The sequence below is a fragment of the Nicotiana attenuata genome, chromosome 6 (assembly GCF_001879085.1).
Source record: "Nicotiana attenuata strain UT chromosome 6, NIATTr2, whole genome shotgun sequence".
Lineage (NCBI taxonomy): Eukaryota > Viridiplantae > Streptophyta > Magnoliopsida > Solanales > Solanaceae > Nicotiana > Nicotiana attenuata.
Window position 1 is genome coordinate 54864374 of NC_031994.1, and position 19976 is coordinate 54884349.

The 19976-nt window shown below is 35.7% G+C and overlaps 2 protein-coding genes across 4 annotated transcripts; both read right to left on the reverse strand.

The window, feature by feature from the left end:
• On the reverse strand, positions 510 to 7204 carry LOC109228271 (ERBB-3 BINDING PROTEIN 1-like). The gene is made up of 9 exons (XM_019393425.1): positions 6987 to 7204; positions 4533 to 4617; positions 4302 to 4451; positions 3310 to 3463; positions 1989 to 2204; positions 1553 to 1689; positions 1362 to 1452; positions 1089 to 1256; positions 510 to 786 (listed from the first exon to the last, which is right to left on the reverse strand). The coding sequence occupies exons 1-7, from the start codon at positions 7075 to 7077 to the stop codon at positions 1419 to 1421; spliced, it is 867 nt and encodes a 288-aa protein (XP_019248970.1). The 5' UTR covers positions 7078 to 7204; the 3' UTR covers positions 510 to 786; positions 1089 to 1256; positions 1362 to 1418.
• On the reverse strand, positions 7751 to 15652 carry LOC109227009 (GBF-interacting protein 1-like). 3 transcript variants are annotated; one of them, XM_019391993.1, is made up of 9 exons: positions 15544 to 15652; positions 15292 to 15458; positions 13092 to 13135; positions 12907 to 13012; positions 11579 to 12223; positions 10777 to 11077; positions 10199 to 10457; positions 8660 to 9130; positions 7751 to 8449 (listed from the first exon to the last, which is right to left on the reverse strand). In XM_019391993.1, exons 2-9 carry the CDS (start codon positions 15449 to 15451, stop codon positions 8141 to 8143), a joined length of 2295 nt encoding a protein of 764 aa, XP_019247538.1. In that variant the 5' UTR covers positions 15452 to 15458; positions 15544 to 15652; the 3' UTR covers positions 7751 to 8140. The 3 variants fall into 3 exon arrangements, with proteins under 3 accessions (XP_019247538.1, XP_019247539.1, XP_019247537.1); XM_019391994.1 differs by having other exon boundaries at positions 10199 to 10445; positions 15292 to 15652; XM_019391992.1 differs by having other exon boundaries at positions 15292 to 15652.

Sequence of the window (19976 nt, forward strand, 5' to 3'; positions counted from 1 at the left end):
TTTATCTTTTACATGTTGCTGTTGTAACTGTAGTTATCTTTTTCCCCTTATCATCTTTTGTCCCCCTATTCTTTCTTTCTTTTTCGTCTTCTTCCTTTTATCTCTTTTCGATTGATTATATTATGAGATTTTTTTCCCCACATTGAATGTAATTATGTTCTAGTTATTTACAACTATTAGAATTATCCTTGACTGTTTTCCAGAAAGAAATAGGGATTACTGTGTTGAAGCTCTCATATATCCATCCTTCTTTCTTTTGTTATGTCATAGCTTGTGCGGACCTTAATTATTTCTATCGGAAGCAACCAACACAAGGGCAAGATAAGTCTATCCACTAAAGTAACAAATGAGGAAATATCATCTTGTCACTTTTGCTTCAACTAGAGTTTTAACTTTAAAACTCGTGACCACTAGACCACACAGTGAACCAATCCTCGCGTATCCAACTTCAAAAGTGAGAAGAGTACAGCACACCCATTGAAGCTTTGGACAATAAAAGCATTAGAAAATTGAAAACCCCACTGGATAATTTAACAAGACAAAAGTCTCCGGACAGAGAACTGTCCAGGCTCATCTTGTATGGCAAAAAGGCCACACGAAAGATCCAAAACGACCTCATTAATCCTAGATCAAATAACAATGAGAACCAAATAGTTCTTGGAATTGAATCAATCAAGCACCATCAACTTGTTAAGATTCAGCAACAATTAATTGTCCTTCCATAGGTTAAGATTCCATCCAGTAACATTTCACTCACCAACTAATATTCCAGCAACATTTTCTCATCTGCTAATCAAAGGATAGAGAATCAGTGATCATGAGAATTCAATGAGTTATTGATCATTACAAATTAGTCTTAATCATAAGCAAGTGGACGTCAATTATATGAATATTCAGAAATAAAGAATAAATAGAGACTTCTTTATGTATACAAGACTCTGATTGGCTGTAATTTCACGAGGTTGTATATAATCCGATAAAATCTACATAGGTATTTTAGTGTTACTACTACATTTATCTCCAACAACATGATGCTTGTGTTATGACAACCTAAACACTAGATTACTTCAGTTATTTTTCAAATGTACCTTTCTTTTTCTTCTTGGTCTTCACAGGCAAGGCTAGCCAGGTCTTGATTTCAGGCTCATTGTCTATTGTCTTCGCAGGTGTCAGCTCCTGGATAGCATGAGACGTGATCCTATCTGGCCCATTAGGCATCAATAGCACTGTGAATTTTATGTGAGCAACCAAATCACCTGCATATTGTTACAACAGCAGCTTAAGCATGGAGTTATGGTGTACAACAGAGAGGTGAAATATTTTATTTTTTTAAATGCAAAGCGCTAAAATATTTTACGGACCAGATTTCTCATGTAGAACAGGATATGGCTGCAAAAGTTCATGGTTAACGCATTCGACTAGTCCCACACGAGCTCTTTTCTCCTCCAATCCCTGTTATGAAGAACAAAGATACAACATGATAATCATGAAACAACTATACTTACTACGGCACAATTCGTTAAAAAGAAAAAAAATTGAAAATCATGACAACCTTGCTGTAAATGGCATGATAGGGACCTTCTGACTGATTTCTCTGAAGATAACCCTCGATGCTTTCATCTTCAGGTTGCAGCTTTTATCTACAGTTCTCTTGTAGATGGTTGTTTGTTTCTCGTCCAACAATATTGGCTACGAAATTTGAATGGCACAAGTAAATACTTGTGAGATTTTCACTGGGATAATTCCATTTTTGGACCGCTCAAAAAATTAATAGCCAGCAAATGTATAGGTTTTGTATATCAAGTATAAATATACATATAGTACACATAAATATACAAATATACATAATAAGTGTGTATGTTCTGTATATTTTGGCTAACGGACGTAAATAGCTTCGGCCGACGGGCCAAAAACGAGAAAAGCCCATTTTCAATTGATAAGTTTTGGTTTCCATGTAATTGTCCGGCCTCAAAGTTTCAACATTTTACCTTCCCTTCACCGGTGCTTGTAACAATGTTAACCAAATAGACCTCATTCTCCTCAAACTCTGCATCGTCTACTCTGGTATCAGGATTGGACACACTTAAGACGACTTTGTTTCCGTCAATCACAAACTGCTTCATTTGATGGCTCAAAACACCCTCAACGATCTTGCAGTCATATGCTGCAGCAACTTTCTGAATAGCTTCTGTTACATCCGATTTCTGCAACGTCAAAGAAACTGAGCAACAAATATCTAACAGAAACTAGTCGCTATAACAACAGTAGCTAGAAAAGAACTACTGGGATGAACTGTAAAAACAACAAGCATAAGATAAAAGGCAAGTTGTCATTAATCTTGAACATAAATCCACCTATGTAGTATTTTCAAAACACTCAAACAAGACCAAGGCATAAATAATTAACTCACACAGCATATTGAGGCAACTAGGAGGGGACGATAGCAGTCTCAAACAAGTTGGGGTTGGCTATATGAATCCCCACTTCATTTGAACTCATTTCTTATCATCATAATAGTAAATAAACTAAAAGCAAATAAGTTAAATACATATAAAAATAATTAAAACAAATCACTAAATAATAATATTAGAAGATTTCTAACAAGTCTAAAACCTATCCTTAACTAGTGCTATCACCTATATGAATCTTTGTATCTTGTCTTTAGCGAAATACACTCTTATTTTAAGAAACAAGTTCACACTTTTAAAACATGATCATATAACCATAAGTAACCACCGCTTAATGACTACTCGCGCATTAGGCACTTCCAACTAAATGATCTTTTTTCCAAGACTTGAGACAGTAAAGGTCTTGCTTCTAGAGCTAGGATCAAGATTCAAGCCAAACAAATCTTGATTTTCAAATTTCACTTTGATGATCAAGTTTGAACTTCAAATCCACTTTCCCAGCACAATCAGGCTGGGCAGATGGCAATAAACATCCTCCAAGCAGCACTTAACAGACTTACCCATATATTCATCACATTCCTTCTATCTAATCAAGCCCACCTAAAGGCTAAAACCTATGTTGCTCGGACTCTCCAAAAATGCAGTACTTTTGAAGAATCCGATACGCACCCGTCGACATTTTGATAAGATAGATAACAATATTTTGAGGTAAAAGCTAAGTGTAAAACACACAACTAATCTTTAGCAACTGGCACTTGACCCGCATTGATACTCATGCAGTCTCCATAAGGGAATGATAATTGTTACTGTGAACCGTCCTATACATATAAGTGGTGGTAACTAAAGTTTGAAAAGCTCGACTTGCGCAAGATAACGTTTCCCGATTTAGATTACACATTACCTTCCTTCCTGGTTTCACAAGCCTCACAGCAACTTCAGCCGCTGTATTAGCAGCCGCAACTACATCAGCAGCTCTACCAGTAACAGGTCCTCCCTGGAGCACATGCGTATGAGCAACTACAGCAATAAAGCCATCTATATGACACCCCATATCACTGCAAAAAAAAAAAAAAAAAAAAAAAAAAGTAACCATGTCTTACTCTTGCAAACAGCTTATCTGATTCCACAATATAAAAGACAGTCAAGTTATCAAAAGCAGCTTCATGGTCCGCATTAAACAATTAAACCTTAAGGGGCCGTTAGGTCGCTGGTTAAGAAGTGAGTTATTAGTGTACTAAAACCAGCTTAACTAATTTCATGTTTGGTAGTATTTAGTTGCTATATATAAATTCAGCACATCAAGTATGGTCTTTGGTTACTAGTTTATGACCCCGCATAACTAATACACCCTCCGTCCCAATTTATATGACACACTTTCCCTTTTAGTTTGCATCCAAAAGAATGACACCTTTCTATAAACTAGAACCAACTTAACTTTAAAATTTCCCTTTTACCCTTACTTATAGGATTTATAGCAACACAAATGTCTAACAGTCTAAGGTTTGTTTTAGACCATAAATTTCAAAAGTCTTCCTTTCTTTCTTAAACTTTGTGCCTAGTCAAATGGTGTCATATAAATTGGAACGGAGGGAGTACATGTATAAGTTATGAGAGAATCTATGTATTATTTATGAAGGGTAGAAAGATGGAATAAGTAACACATGAAATAAAATACATGAATAACTAAACCATGCATAACTCTAACCAGTAACCAAACGACCCCCGCTGAGTTAGAACTGGATTTGGAAAAAAATAAATTAACTACATGATAAACAGTTCTTCTATTTTGAATTCAGGGCCAAATTTCACTCACAAACTACACTTCTCTTTCCTACCATGCACAATCATGGAAAGAAATTAAAAAACCTCAAAATGCTCTAAACTATTACTTACATTTTCACCATATCACCTTCTTCCAATACTGTCTCATCACTAGAGAGTGGAGAAAAATGGCAGACGACATTGTTAACTGAAATGCATGTTGGGAAAGCCACGCCCCTCTCGATTTTCTTCTTCATCTTCTTGTAAATATTCCCTGTTTGCCTGTACCAGGATTCACTCTTAAGCAGAAACTCTAAAATAAAAATCTGACTGAGAAGATATAAAAAGAGAAAATGCTCATACTCTTTGATAAAGGCATCTCCTTTTTCACAAAGATCAACTATCTTAGCTTTTGGCTTGCATTCAGACACCACCAACAGCAAAGCCTCTGCAGAATCAATAGCAAAATATATTTTTTGAAACTGGTAACTGTATAAATCAATAGCAAAATATCAGAAAAATTTAATGATAAATTGACATAAATAGTCACCCACCAAAATAATAGCTTGTAATAATTTGTGTATATTATAGTATTATACATAGCATATATACATTTGTATACAAAATAGTGTATTTTTTTTGTATATTCGGCTAGCAAATGTAACTATTTTTGACCGACCGTCCAAATGTGCAACTTGTCCAAATTTAATACCAACTTTGTTTTAGTTTATCTTTACTAATTGGGTGTCAAACTGTTTATTTTCTTCTTCCTCTTTTGATAAAATACCATTTGTGGAACCAACCTATTCTTTTACTACCATCTTTTACATAGTTGAATATTTTTTAGTACAAAAGTTTGTAAATTAGCAATGATTTTCAGTTATCAGATAGTCCAAAAATAGAAACCCCATTTGCAGGGAACAATGTTCAATTCAAAAATCAAAAGGTGTACAGAGAAAACATGAAAATATCTTATTTTTTGACACACAAAAAATGGGCAGCCTGGTGTACCAAGCTCCTGTTATACGCAGGTTCCGAAGGGGCCGGACCACAAGGTCTATCGTACGCAGCCGCCTTACCCTGCATTTATGCAAGAGGTTATTCCCACGGCTCGAACCCGTGACCTCGTGGTCACATGACAGCAACTTTACCGGCTACGCCAAGGCTCCCCTCATTTTGGCACACAACAAAGTAGAAAATGAAACCCGTCATTTACTACCATCTTTTACATAATTTGAATATTTTTAGTACAAAAGTTGGCTACATTAACAGTCATTTCTAGCTATCAGATTACTCAAATAGAGAAAACCAATTTTCGAGGGGACAATTCTCAATCCAAAAACCAAAATAGTATACAAAAAACATATAAATATTCTATCTTGGCAAGAAAATGATAAAAAAGGATGAGATAAAGAATATTAACTGTTGACAATTTCGGCAGCACTCTTATACTTGCAAAAAGGTTAAATATTCTTAACCAAATATTACACGGACATAATCAAAATCATCAATAATCAAGGGATCAAAAGTGCAATTATCCCTTTTAGCAGTGATTTTTCAGTTATCAGATAACCCCAATAGAGAAACACCATTAAAGGGGGACAATTTTCAATCCAAGAATCAAAGGGGGTGTCCGCCAAACATGTAATATTCTATCTTTAACACAAAAAGGCGGAAATTAACAAAAAATAATGAGATAGAGAATATTAATTGTTCTTTATTAATTATTTAACATCTTTTACATAATTTGATTACTTTTTAGTACAAAAGTTGGCAACATTAGCAGTGATTTTCAGTAATCAGATAGCCCAAATAGAGAAACCCCATTTTCAGGGTGAAAATTTCCAATCCAAGAATCAAATGGGGTACATAAAAAACATGTAAATATTCTATCTTTAACACAAAAAAAGGCAAAAAAAAAAAAAAAAAGACAAAAAAGAATGAGTTAAAGAAGAAGATTAACTGTTGATGATTTCAGCAGCACCCTTACACTTAGTAACATTAGCAGTGTTTTTCAGCTATCAGATAACCCAAATAGAGAAACCCCATTTTTAGGGGAACAATTTTCAATCCAAGAATCAAAAAGGGTATACAAAAACATGTAAAATATTCTATCTTTAACATACAAAAAGCAGAAAATGACACAAACGAATGGGATAAAGAATATTAATGGTTGACGATTTCAGCAGCACCCTTATACTTCTTTGCAACATATACACACGGTATACATCATTATACGACATTATACAAACATTATACACTTATGGTTAACAATATGTCCACCTTTTATAAAAGTGTATAATAGTGCATAAGAGGTGTTAAAAGGAAAATTTAGGCTAAACCAGGTAATTAAGGAAACACAATGGCTAAACCGGTTAAATATTCTTTCCTAGTAGACCTATAACGTAATTTTCCCAAACCCCATTTTCGAGGAAGAATTTTCAATCCAAAAATCAAAGGAGGTATACAGGATACATGTAAATATCCTATTTTTACCACTAAATAAATCAAAAATGACCAAAAAGAAAGAGATAAAAGAACAAAAGGGGTTGAAGAATATTAACTATGGAATCAAACTATTCTTTTACTAGGCATTTTACATAGTTTGATTATTTTTTAGTACAAAATTTTGTAACATTAGCAGTCATTTTCAGTTATCATATAACGCAAATAGAGAAACCCCATTTTCAGGGAGGACATTTTCAATCCAATAATCAAAAGGCGTATACAGAAAGCATGTAAAAATTCTATTTTTAACACAACATAAAGAAGAAATTAAATAACAAAAAAAAGAATAAGATAAACAAGAATATTAACTGTTGAGGATTTCAGCAGCACTTTTATACTTGGTAACAACTTTTGGACTTGTCAGATCCAATTCCTTCTCTTCTCTCTTGTCATCCGACATACTTAATCAAATTGGTCAAATTTTACAAAGCTGAAGAAAGAAAGAACAAAAAAAAAAAAATTTAAAAAAATGGGAATTAGAAAAGGGAAGAAAGAAACGTTAGAAATAGTGAAAAGGGTCACTGTAAATACATACAGTTTGGTTTCTTGCTGGGATGGAAATGGAGGCGAGAAGGGTTAACGTAGCGTATTACTAGCTTCCATAATAAACATAACATTAATAATATTTAAAAAAGGCATGTTTGGCTATTGCGGGAAAAAATTACTCGATTAATAAAGTAATTTTTTTTAGATTAAGACAATTATATCAAAAGAGGTTTAACATAGTATATTTTTCAACTCAAATAGAATATTTATTAGTTTCCGCATAACAATGATCACCTCCCATCCAAAAGCTTGTATAATTTAATTAGATTATATTTCTAAATTTTTATTCGCTTGGATGGCAAAATAAAAGTGGTTCTTCATTTTGTGGTATGGCCTTTGGTTGGGAAACCACAATGTTACTGTGGTTGCCATTGCAGCTATTAGTGATTTTATCATGAATTGCTGTAAATATTATTCCATGCAAGCTGTGATCTCACGCGTTGACAATTCAACTATACCTTAACCTGAAAGAAGCAAAAGAATCAATTTCTGGATGTAAGATGTTGTAACATATCGGCAGCTAACTTTGTCTTTGTTAATTGTATAAAAGGATCTTATTCATTAAACACACATTACTATTCAGTCTAGTCAAAAAAATTTGATATACAAGCTAGAAGGGCAATGGAAACAATTGAGATATTTCACCTGCTCCACTCATACTTCAAAAAACCTCCTCCAGTCTCAAGAAAATTAGGGAATTGAGGAAAGCTAACTGTCAACTATCAAAAGCAAGAAACCCTATTTTAGATCCAAAGGTTGAAAATTCTACATTCCAATGTGATCTCACCGAGAGTGCCTAGTTTCTAGCCACATCATATATACACTTGGAAGAGGACGGCTTTGATCTATCAGTGATGTTTAGTTTATATTGCATACTTGAGTGATGCAAACAGCAAGCATAATAATGGTCTTTATTCTTAGATGTTTTCTCTGTTCAACAATTTGTTGTTCCAATGAATATTTGCTTGAGGTTGTTGACAAGCACCAGATGTAGGAAGGTCAGATTCAACTGATCCGGTAACAGTTTGAGGTTGTTGGACCAGGGGCTGAACATTTGATGGTACAGCTATTGTCTGAGATGGATTAATTCCAGGAAAAGAACTATTAGCAGAATGTGCTGGTGCAAAACCAACTTGCTGGTCCTGAGGGAAGTTGTAAAAGTAATTAGCCTGCAGCATTGATAGATCACGTCCAGGTGCCGAGGTTCTGAAATGGGAATCTTCATTCTGCATGCACAAAAGAACAGGTGATATCTCCGTATCATAATATGCCACATTTAAATCAAACAAGGATATGAGCTTGTAAAATAACAAATAAGCATGAGGGTAAAAGTACAAGAATCATGAAGAGTTTGCTACTTAAGTAGGAAGGAATAGAAAGGAGATGGCGCCGTTGCATACTAAAATTAGTTAGAAAAGGAAAAAAGAAACACAAACCTGCTTTTGCATGGAGTAGACATTCTTTTCTTTCAGCTCAGTTGCAGTGAGATCTTCATTACTAGCTGAACAAACCGGAGCTGGAGTTGCAGTGTATGAGACAGTTGAGGACCCATATGAGCTGTATCCAGTAGGAACGCCGAAGTGGTTCAAGTTTCCAGCAATAGCTGCTGGTTTGTACAGAGACGGAAGAGGTAGTTTGACACCAGCAGCAGTAACTGATGGTGACATATAAAAGTTGGCAGCAGAAGGTTGCTGAGGGAAGCCACTCGGGCCCAAAAACTGGTGAGCACCCTGTGGCATATAAAGATGGGGAATGTAAGGGTTATACGGAATATAATTAGGAGGAAATGGTTGCCGGACTAATGGAAACAAGTGCGGAGGCACGGTGACAGAACTCTGCCCAAGGCCTACGGGTTGAGCCAAAGATGAATTAGAGCACGACATTGAAGGAGCTTGAGAATTCCCACCCTGCAGCAGCCAATGGATATATAAAAACTTAGTCAGACCAAAAATAGCAGACACAAAAAGAGAAGAGATAGAGTGGGTGGTGTGCGGAGGGAAGGAAGATAAGGATTTCACTACTTATTGAACATTCCAAACTCCAAAAGAACTGTGGAATGAACAGTTGACAAGCGCCAACAGGCACCAAATAGACGCATAAGTTATGTCAAATAGCTTTATTATCAAGCAGAGACAAACATTCTTCTACAAGTATCACAAGCATCTCCGGCGAAATAACTTCCCTAGCAAAAGTAAGGAAAACATTTTCCAAAACTTTCTTTCAACCTTCCCCAACCCCACCCTCACCCCCAAATCTACACCCGCACCACCCCCACCCCTAGACCCCCAACCTCACCTTACTAGGGTCGGGTCTGAGCACGACCCCTACCCCAACCCCCTGACCCCACATTGACCCATCGTCTCCCATAATGTTTGCCTAGATTATATATTTTTCAAAAATTATTTTCTGCTAGCTAACCAAACACCAGAAAATAAGTAAGAAAACCACTTATTTTCAAGAAAATGTTTTCCAGGAAAATCATTTTCCGCGGAAAACATTTGCTTCAAACCAAACACGCCTTAAATGTATTTAAGAATTTTTCGTTCATATCCATCTCTGTTGGTAGAAAAGAAAGCATCAGCTGCATATTAAGTGTCTTACCCTGGACATACACAAGTATAATTGTTTTAAGTCAATTGTTGTCCAACACAAATGAAGCACCACCACTCAAGAGATGATGTCTACTCTGACTAGTCATGGTCCAGATCAGATCTTGTAGAATGAAAAACTACATAAACAACTAATGTGCAAGTGAAGCGAGAAGTTATGCCAAATTTGTTCTATCTTAAAGTAATCCTTCAATTGCCCACACAGCAAGATCTACTCATTCAAATTATTTATAGAGTTAGCATTGTCTTATATAACAGGCATTTGACTAAGTATTCAATTTGACAGCACAGACAGAAGCAAGGGCAAAAGAATACTTTAGAATGAAAAATGGAGAGTAGAGATGTATTAGGGCCATCATGACATACCTGCTGTTCTGGTCCCTCAATACGTACAAGTTGGGGCCCTAGCGCGGGTGGTACAAAACCCAAGCTATAATCAAGAGGTGTCTGCAGTGGCAATTGTGAGCCTGCATATACCTCCGGCTTTGACTGATCATACACAGGAGAGGCACCAGATACCTCAAAAGGTGGTATATTTTCAGATCCATGCTGGTGTGAAAGCGGATTATCAGGATAATCACCTCCCTGAGCTGCTGAAGATGCATCCTGGTAGCTGCAATTAGTTCTGTATGGTGATGAGAGGTCAAGTATAAGATATAGAGAAAAGAGTACTCAGTGTACAGTTACTGTCCTACAGACTAGCCCAGGATAAGCATAATGACATGGTCATCCTTGTGTGACTATAAGCTACACTAGAAAAAATTTTGACAGTCCAGAGGCAATTTTGTCATGGAACCTTCATCAAAATGTTATACATGATTGCAAAAGAATATTGGCATGCCCTCAGACTACAACAAATCAGTAAAAATGCTTCAGTAGAGACACATTAGATATATAAAATCACAAATGAATACAAAAGCATGACATGTCACTCCGTTACCGACCTCCCGGTTTCCATGGAAGTTCTATCATTAGCTGGAACAGTCTCCACAGGCATCGAGTCTTTGCCGCAGCTTATGCTTGGATCAAAGTGTGGATCCAAACTACCGAAAGTCAATCCACTCCTAAAAGATTCAGGTACTTGGAGATGATTCGGAAAAATAACAGGCTGACAACGGGAAGAGATATTTAACTTCTCCAGTTTCATGTCAAGCTGTGGAACTGCTTTTTCCATGGCAGAATTTAGTTTAGAAAGTGAAGGTAAATGGGCTCCCTTTGCAACAGCTGCAGCCTGAGATGGCAATACTGCATAAAATTATGATAAAGTGAGATTACCAAGAAAGGAAAGAAAAAAGGAAGTCTGAATCACAAGAGTCTTCTTCCTCCTCCACAAAAGCAACACATGGGTAAACTCATGAAGTTTATGTTATAATTATTATCTGATTTTGCTTGAAAGACGACCAAATTCCATGGTCCAAGTCGGACGATATTAGCTAGGTAGCAGTTATTAGCGTCTTGAAAGCCAACCAAGTTCAATGGTTCAACAAATGATAAGGCCAGGTAGCAGTTATCAACATCTTGAATTGATGGCAGTGAAATGGATTTGTAAGATAGCCAGCTATTTCTCTCATGTATATCTCAAAAACTACATTAATAATATAATACTTAGACCTTTGCCATTAAGCAACTTACATAAATACAAGAGCTCCATCCTATTACTTAACTGAAGGAGGTTCCCCCTTAAATTCAAACTATCAAAAAAGAAAAAATGAATTGAAGGAGAGTCAATATAAATTGAAGTGGTACCTTCTGAATGACCTTTAACTCGATTGGAGTGCTGACTTTCACGGTTAGTTGCAACAACTGGTTCTATAGAAGGTGCTGCTGTGTTTATGCAGTTGACAGTTCCAATGACTGAATGAGTATTCCGGGGAGGACTTTGACAAGCATCTAATCTTCCTTCATTTACAGGAGACACAGTGGACTCGGTAGCAGTGTGCTCGCTGCCTATCTCACGTTTTATTGTGCCTATTCCTGAGTTTCGGGTATTCAAGGCTGGAACTAGGACAGGATCTGAGGCAGAGGAGTAGACACCAGATACCAATGCTAAAGTTGTGCTCGTCACAAGCTCATTAGGTCTTGATATGACAGTTTTACTTTGAAATCTGGTTCCAGGTGCAAAGGTGGGGGTGGGGGCAGGAGTGGGGCCAGGATCCAAGTTTGGATGATGGTTTATTAAATTAGGAGGTAGAGTTGAAATTGCCAACTTGTTTACATTAACAAATGAAGCAACTCTACTGTAACTAGGATCATCTGCAGATACCTCAATGGCAGATACCTTGCTAGGATGTGGATTAGTTTTATGTGCAACCGGCATGGAGGTCGTAGAACTTCTATCCTTCAAACTATTGACTCCATTTTCTTTCTTAATGTGTCGTCTGCCACTGGCATCTGATGACAATAAAGGAAAGGGGGTAAGCTAGCCATAAATAGAGAAAATACATCTCCCTCTATCAATAAGAAACACTCTTTCGAATTCCAACAGATTCCAAGCTATATAAGTGATAAGAGAACGTGCATATATCAAAATATTGCACATGAAGGCAGGACTACCACTACAATAGGAAAAGAAAAGGAACATGCTCTATCAACCTATCAAGCAGGATATAAGAACTACAGATGCAATTTTGAACCGTGAAAAAAGTTCTAGTTCTTCTCAATTTACAAACATATAATAATAATTGTAAGCCAAATGTATATCCACGATCAATCATCCTTAAGGCAAACACCTTCATTTACTTGTGTCTTAACCTTGTGACAGTGAAGAATATGAGAAATTTTAACTTTTATCTTTTCAATATACTTGACACCAGTTCTTCAAATGATAAGTAAAAGTGCAGACCCCAGCTATGACTGTTTAAAAAAGGCAGAATACTTGAACAGCCAGCAGACGAGTTTTAAAGAGGAGAGGACAACTGATCTTTTTTTTTTGCTCATGAAAGTTTTCAATCATTCTTGAATTGTATGTTGAAAGGCTGAAAACATAATTCAACACAAAGCATCCTGGATGCTCAAGAAAAGCAGGAAAGTTAATCCATCAAGATCATGACCACATTAAAGTAACTCCTATATACCATCAGTGATGTAATTTGCAGAAATTCTCTCACGACCATTCCTGGCCCCTCTCCGCTGCATGCCTGACATCCACCTGTAACCCTCAGAAGTTTGGTTGCTGGCTTTCTGTGATGAAGAGATGGTGAAACTATGAACTATCAAGCTAAGTGAAAATTTTATAATCTAAGTTGATGGAAATGCTTACTGCTTTCTTTCTGTCTCGTTTCCTTTTGACCTCATGGAAAGTATCTGCAGAATTAGGTAGTTTTTGCTTGAGCTAAAAGAAAAACAATAATGTAATAGGCTAAAAAATTACTCCACATGAATGCAGATATTCGAAAAATTATATCAATAAATAAACAACTGCGGTTGTTTATATTGAGTTGGAAGTAAAAATTGAATACGAACAATAATTCTAAAGAAAGAGATATAGGTTTCAGAATTTCCTACTTGATTAGCATGGTAACTCTACCTAAAGCACAGTACACTTTAGAACATAGAAATGGAACATTCTTGCATGCAGAAAACAGGATATTACCGATGCTCATTTATCTCCCCCCCCCCCCCCCCCNNCCCCCCCCCCCTCTGGTTGGAATAGAAAAGGGCGAGGGGCTGCTATTTTGGACAAAACGTAATAATACATTGATCAAAATGTACCACAAAGAGATTGAGAATTGTGTGATACTTAACTCCACAAAGGACGCTCAAAGCTTAATTAAAGAATCTATAGGCAGCTGCTTATGACAAATAAACTGAGAAGCAGGTATTAAGTACAAAATATCAATCAATTATGCGTATATCAAGTTCTTTACGTTCCCGTGGCAAGTAGACACATCTGAGCCTATCAAAAAACTGAAACACAAAACAAAAATCCTATTTTTGTCTCACCAAAAACCAGCCTAATAATTTCAGCTAAGGGAAAAAATAAACACTTGGATTAAGGACATCGACATGTACGATGGAGCCAAACCCGTGTGCGGACAGTGGGAAGAGACCCCGGTCCACTTTTCGGGGTTGCACTAGGTATCAGCTCTCAGCCGGTTCTTATTTGCCCTGGTGAAAGATGAGTTGCTGCGACATATTCAAGGAGAGGTACCTTGGTGCATGTTATTTGTAGATGATATAGTTCTTATTGACGAGACGCAGAGGCGATATTAATACTAGGCTGGAGGCTTGGAGGCAGACCCTAGAGTCTAAAGGTTTCAGGTTTAGCAGGACTAAGACAAAATACTTGGAGTGTAAGTTCAATAACGTGACTTAGAAGGCTAACATGAAAGTGAGGCTAGATACACAATTCATACCTAAGAGAGGAAGTTTCAAGTATCTTGGGTCTATGATCCAAGCCTCCAAGGTAAAGGGAGATTGGCGGGCGCTGATATCTCTCATCGTGTTCGAGCGGGGCGGATGAAGTTGATGCTTGCGTATGACATCTTGTGTGATAAGAAAGTGCTACTGAGACTTAAAGGTAAGTTCTACAGAGTGTTTATTAGACCGACTATGTTGTATGGGGCGGAGCGTTGACCAGTTAAGACCTCTCATGTTCAAAAGATGAAAGTAGCGGAAATGAGGATGCTAAGATGGATGTGTGGGCATACTAGGAGAGATATGATTAAGAATGAAGATATTCGGGATAACATGAGAGTGACCTCCATAGTGGACAAGATGGGGAAGCGTGGGTAAGATAGTTCGGGCATGTGAGGAGGAGATGCACAGATGCCTCGCGAGGAGGTGTGAGAGGTTGGTTATGGTGAGGCCAACAAGATGTAGAGGTAGGCCAAAGAAGTATTGGGGAGAGGTGACTACGCAAGACATGACACATCTTCAACTTGCCGAGGACATGACCCTTGATACGAGGGTGTGGAGATCGAAGATTAGGGTAGTAGGTTAGATAGTCGTCAAGCGTAATTCCTTTTGGTACATGTATTGCGTTTCTATACGTGTAGTACTAATGTATTCTTGTACTTTCATTTCTTAGATGTCTAATACTACTTGTTGTTTCTTTTGCTTCGGTTATCTTTTTTTCTAACTGTGACTATTGTTTCTCTTTACATAGATTTTCCTTTGTCGTATTTCCTTATCCTATCTGTTGTGATTATGCGCCGAGGGTCTCTTGGAAATAGTCTCTCTACCTTCTCAAGGTAGGGGTAAGGTATGCGTACACACTACCTTCCCGAGACTTGTGGAACTATCGTGGGTATGTTGTTGTTATTGGAGATTGTAAACACCTGAGAAACCCCACGTCATAAGATTAACATAAAATGGTACATCAATCAAACTACACCGTAATATCAAACTAGTTGAGATTCATGATCATCCAAAGGCTTTTTAATTTATTGCACCATTCATCATATAAATGCATAAAGCTGATTAAGAAAAAACAATGAAGTGCAGATATATATACGAACCGAGATACAAAAGCTTCTGAGCGGTGTCATTGGGATCCATGTTGCATTCTTTGAGCATGGCGTAAATGTCATCGTCGCTGTGCTTGCCACCAGCGATCTCCTTTATATCATGGATCGTCTTCCCTACATTGCTCGGAATCATCGAACCGCCGGTGCTCATGACGATGCTGTCAATAGGAATTGCGGCAAATATTCAAGATCAGAATGATCAGCATTACAGAATATAATTAGCGATTTCAATTAGAGATTCACATGTACGAGAGACAGTCCCAATTTAATAGAGCTTGGTTGAATCTATCGCCTCTGCATGTTTATGCAATCTTTATTCTATTAATTTTTCCTTTTTTCCCCACAATGTTGAAGAGTTAAGATAATAAGGTTTGGTCAAATTGAAACTTTACAAGAATGTGGTGTAATTTAGAGTAATAATAGTTTTATTGTTATAAAACAATAAAAGAACAAGAACAATATTGCAGAGAGAGGGGGATTCTTATTGATATTGGATGATTTACAATGGAATAGGACCCTTAAACCCTAGAATCTCTCTAAATATAGACATTCACCATAAATAAAATTCTATTTATAACACTCCCCCTTGAATGTCTATTCAACAGATAATGTGCCTCGTTAAAAAAACTTAACTAAAATAAAACCCAATGAGAAAAAAAATTCTAGAGAAGGAAAAAGAGTACACATATCTAACAATACGCCTTTTGGTTGCCTCGTTAAAAACCTTGCAAGGAAAACCCAGTGGGACAAAACCTTGTAAGGGAAAAAGAGTACAACGCGTATTAACTCCCCCTCACGAGAGCATCACTTTCACATCCTTAAGCATTTGCATTCCAATCTTGTGCACCATCTTCAAAAGATCTTTGGTAGATATTTGATAAACAAATCAGCCATATTAACTTGAATGAATATATTGCACCTTGAAATCATCATTCTTGATAGAGATGGATTATCTTCATATGATCTTGTTGTAACCGTCAGTTCAATATCTTCACATAGAGGTGAAAACTCCATGCCTATAGTTATAGCAAGATACATTTGTGCACAAATTGCATTGAGGATGTAGTACTTCATGACCATGAATTCTATATGCTTTAAGTAATTTAAATCCTTCAAGGATTGTTAAGTCATATTAGCCATATAACAGACTTTAGATGCATATCAAGTTTTCATGTCATGCTAGACATATAAGATATCCAAAACTGATTGCACATACCATTGACTTTGTACTTTCAAGTGTTTGAACTGCAAGTCCAAAACTACATGTCTTTCATATGAAACCAATTCTATTTGAATTGTTTCTCCAGACTTAAGATCCTCATATATATTTAGCAGTATCATAGATGTCGTCGACGAACATTTTATATTGGTTTCAACATTTTTAATAAAGACATAACATAGATTCATTCATATATTCAGGTACCTGAATCTCTCATGAGATTTTATGAAGTGTTATGCCATGTGATCTTCTAGATCACTTGCCTCCTTATGATGATCATTTAAATCATTTGCTCATCTTCTTTATCAAGAAGTTTATTTGAAACCGATTTGTCTGTATACTTTAAGCGTACCATAGACTTTGTCCTTCTAGGACTTAATATGAGCATTTGCAATGAGAATATAGTTACTTTCTTTGGGTCAGCAAATGCGTCTGGCATGCTTTGCAATATATTGCAAATGAATTATCCTTTTATGAACTTCAAGTTCATATTATTTTATTCGAGGATCTAAATGTATAAATGATAATTCATTCCATGTAACTTTCTCTCAACTGTTGTATCTTGTCTCCCCCTCATGTTAGAAAAACTAACTTGTTTCCTCAACTTTGAGAACCCATCTTTGTGCGTTATGGTGTTAATCAAAATATACACAGCACATCAATAATAATAAGATGGAATTATTTGGTTCCTGACCATGAACCACTTGTGAGGGGAGAATATAATATACTTTTGTATATAACGTATATCAAACTGATATACAAAATTTTGTTCTCATAACCAATAGTTTAGCTATTAAGTGGAGGCACTCAATAAATTATTTTGCTAAACCAGCTGTGATGTAAACCAACTTATCAAGACAAACTATCTTGAATAAATAATCTGAAAATTATGCTCTAAATCAAATTATTGAGCAAGTTACCTCGCAAACACCATGTTGCGGGTTAATAATAATCGCACATGTAACCATCTCATAGATGCATCTTATGTGGTATACATGGCAGGTGAATGGACCCATATTCACCTTTAATATTTCCAGCATTCATGGGATTCAATCCCAATTTTAATTGGTATATTAGTTAATGAGAACAAGCAACATAAGAGAATTCGTAAAGAACTTTCTAGTTCTTTAACATTTACCCATGTGAATTCTCATTTATTTTTGCACATCATACTTAAATTGATATGGATAAACCAATTATGCCAACTGAATAAATTATCAATATTGATAAACTTCAGATTTATACCATGACGTGTGCAATTATCAATAAACTCCAAGTTTATTATGATATGGGTTTTTATATCAATAAACTTCTCTTTATTGTGGCATTCTTTTGTTTGTGTAGTACAAACTGGAGAATAAAGCGGGTAGCTTTTCACATACATATTACCCCGCTACAAGTTATAGTAATAGAAGATATTAAATCTTTCCTTTATTTATAGTCTCAATATAATCAGCCGCTTTCGCGTATACTTTAGAAACTAAATAAGTTTCTTTGAGACTTACTACGACAATTTTATTTCTCCAAAACAGTAATAATTGGCTCTTCCAGAGCTCTCAATTAATTTGGTACTACCACTTATTCATCAACATCAATATGGTGAATATCTCTTTTAAAGAGAAAGTTATACCATTATGGTTATGGTCAAAATTATATGCAAGTTCTGTTTCTTGCATTATCGTTGTCTTTTAATAATCACAATGCCAAAATATTTTGGCGTACAATAGGTACGTGACCAATGACCATTCATGCCATAATAATGACATTATTTTCTTATATCATCTCAAACCTCCTTTTAGAGGTGAGTGCGGTATATTCACTACCACTAGCACGTTCATATTCTTTGAAAAATGAATATGTATTCTTAAATTAGATGTTGCCACATTCACATCATGAATTGACCATAATTATCTATATGTGCTTTATAAAATCTCATGTCAAATCGATGACAAATATTTTCACAGAGTGAAAGATTATTTTGAGAATCCTTATTGTTCTCATTACCACAAATGATGACGATTATAATTTCGTCTATTGCCACGTCAACATCCATTGATACATTCATAGTAATAATTTTGTCTTCTTTCAGACTTATCACATACTGCTATCACATTCTCTTAAGGGAATGAGAATGGAGCAAATCCAATGGGACGGGTTTCCACTTTTTGTGCCCATAATCATATATGAATTTGATCATGGCAAGACATAGAAATTTTTACCACTTCAGGTGGTTATAATTTCTTACAAACTCCATTAGACTTATAATCAAACTTTGTTGTCTTTGCTTGTATTTAAAATCAAAGTATAGAATAAAAGAGAAAAATACAATAAAATACTTACCTTAAATCCAGAATTTAATCATGAAGGAAGTTCATGGAATAATTGACAATCATTATGCTCAATCCCAAAGCTTCTACTCAATTGGTTAGAGTCTCGTGCTGATAACGTGTTATAAAACAATAAAAGAACAAGAACAATATTGCAGAGAAAAAGAGAGAGAGAGGATTCTTATTGATATTGGATGATTTACAATGGAATAGGACCCCTCTATTTATAGGGAGAGGGTGACTTAGCCACCAAGTAATAAACCCTAGAATCTCTCTAAATATAGACATTCACCATAAATAAAATTCTATTTATAACATTAATTTTAATTTTTATTTTTAACTCAATGCCCGGTGTTCACATTGAGGATACGCACACGTGTACCCTAATTTAATGAATATATTTTTTTTTTAAATTACATAACTAAAGTATTTGTTTTAAAATAAAAATCAAACAAAAAAATTTAACTTTTTGTAAATGAGAAATGCTTATCTTATTTAGTGAGCTCAACAAAGAAATAAAAAGGCCTATAATTACTTTGTGTATAAGTTAAAAGTTAGTGATCTTCCTCTTTAACTTTATTTCGGGAACAATCAACCACAATTTTAATCCATCTCAAAAATGTTAGTCACCTTCATTATTTCATAAAAAAAAAAATTATGCTTTATTTTCTATTTTATGTTTAAGAAAAATGTTAAAAAATATACATGTAACTAAAATTTATTATTTTTGTGTAAAAGTTAAGTTATGATTCATAATTAAACTACAATTTGTGTTGGTTAAAACTGTAACGTAAACTTTGAATAAATTATTACTATTTGACAAAACTGATGATTATTTAATTTTAGCAGTCCCTAACCATAATGTTAAAGCAGTTATGCTAAATATTTGAGATCTAATCTGGATCAAGTAGGGCTGCTTATCGGGCGGATTGAGCGGTTATTTACTCTTAAGGTTTGGCTTATCGGTTATCGGCTTTTAAATGTATTAATCCGCTAGCCACCCGATAAAATATCGGGCGGATTGGTATCGGTTTAGCTCTTATCGGGCAGTTTATCGGCCTAATTCAATTTATATTGCACATGACGCAATTTACCAAATTTAGCTATTATCTTTCTGCATCAGCGCAATC

Coding starts and splice junctions, on each gene's coding strand:
- LOC109228271 (XM_019393425.1), bottom strand. CDS start 7,077: ATGTCGGATGACAAGAGAGAAGAGAAGGAATTGGATCTGACAAGTCCA. Junction 2,205..3,309: donor TTGTGAAACCAGGAAGGAAG/GTAATGTGTAAT, acceptor TTGACGTTGCAG/AAATCGGATGTAACAGAAGC. Junction 1,453..1,552: donor ATCATGCCATTTACAGCAAG/GTTGTCATGATT, acceptor TCTTCATAACAG/GGATTGGAGGAGAAAAGAGC.
- LOC109227009 (XM_019391993.1), bottom strand. CDS start 15,451: ATGAGCACCGGCGGTTCGATGATTCCGAGCAATGTAGGGAAGACGATC. Junction 12,224..12,906: donor TGCAAATTACATCACTGATG/GTATATAGGAGT, acceptor TATTGTCATCAG/ATGCCAGTGGCAGACGACAC. Junction 8,450..8,659: donor TCTACTCCATGCAAAAGCAG/GTTTGTGTTTCT, acceptor TTGTGCATGCAG/AATGAAGATTCCCATTTCAG.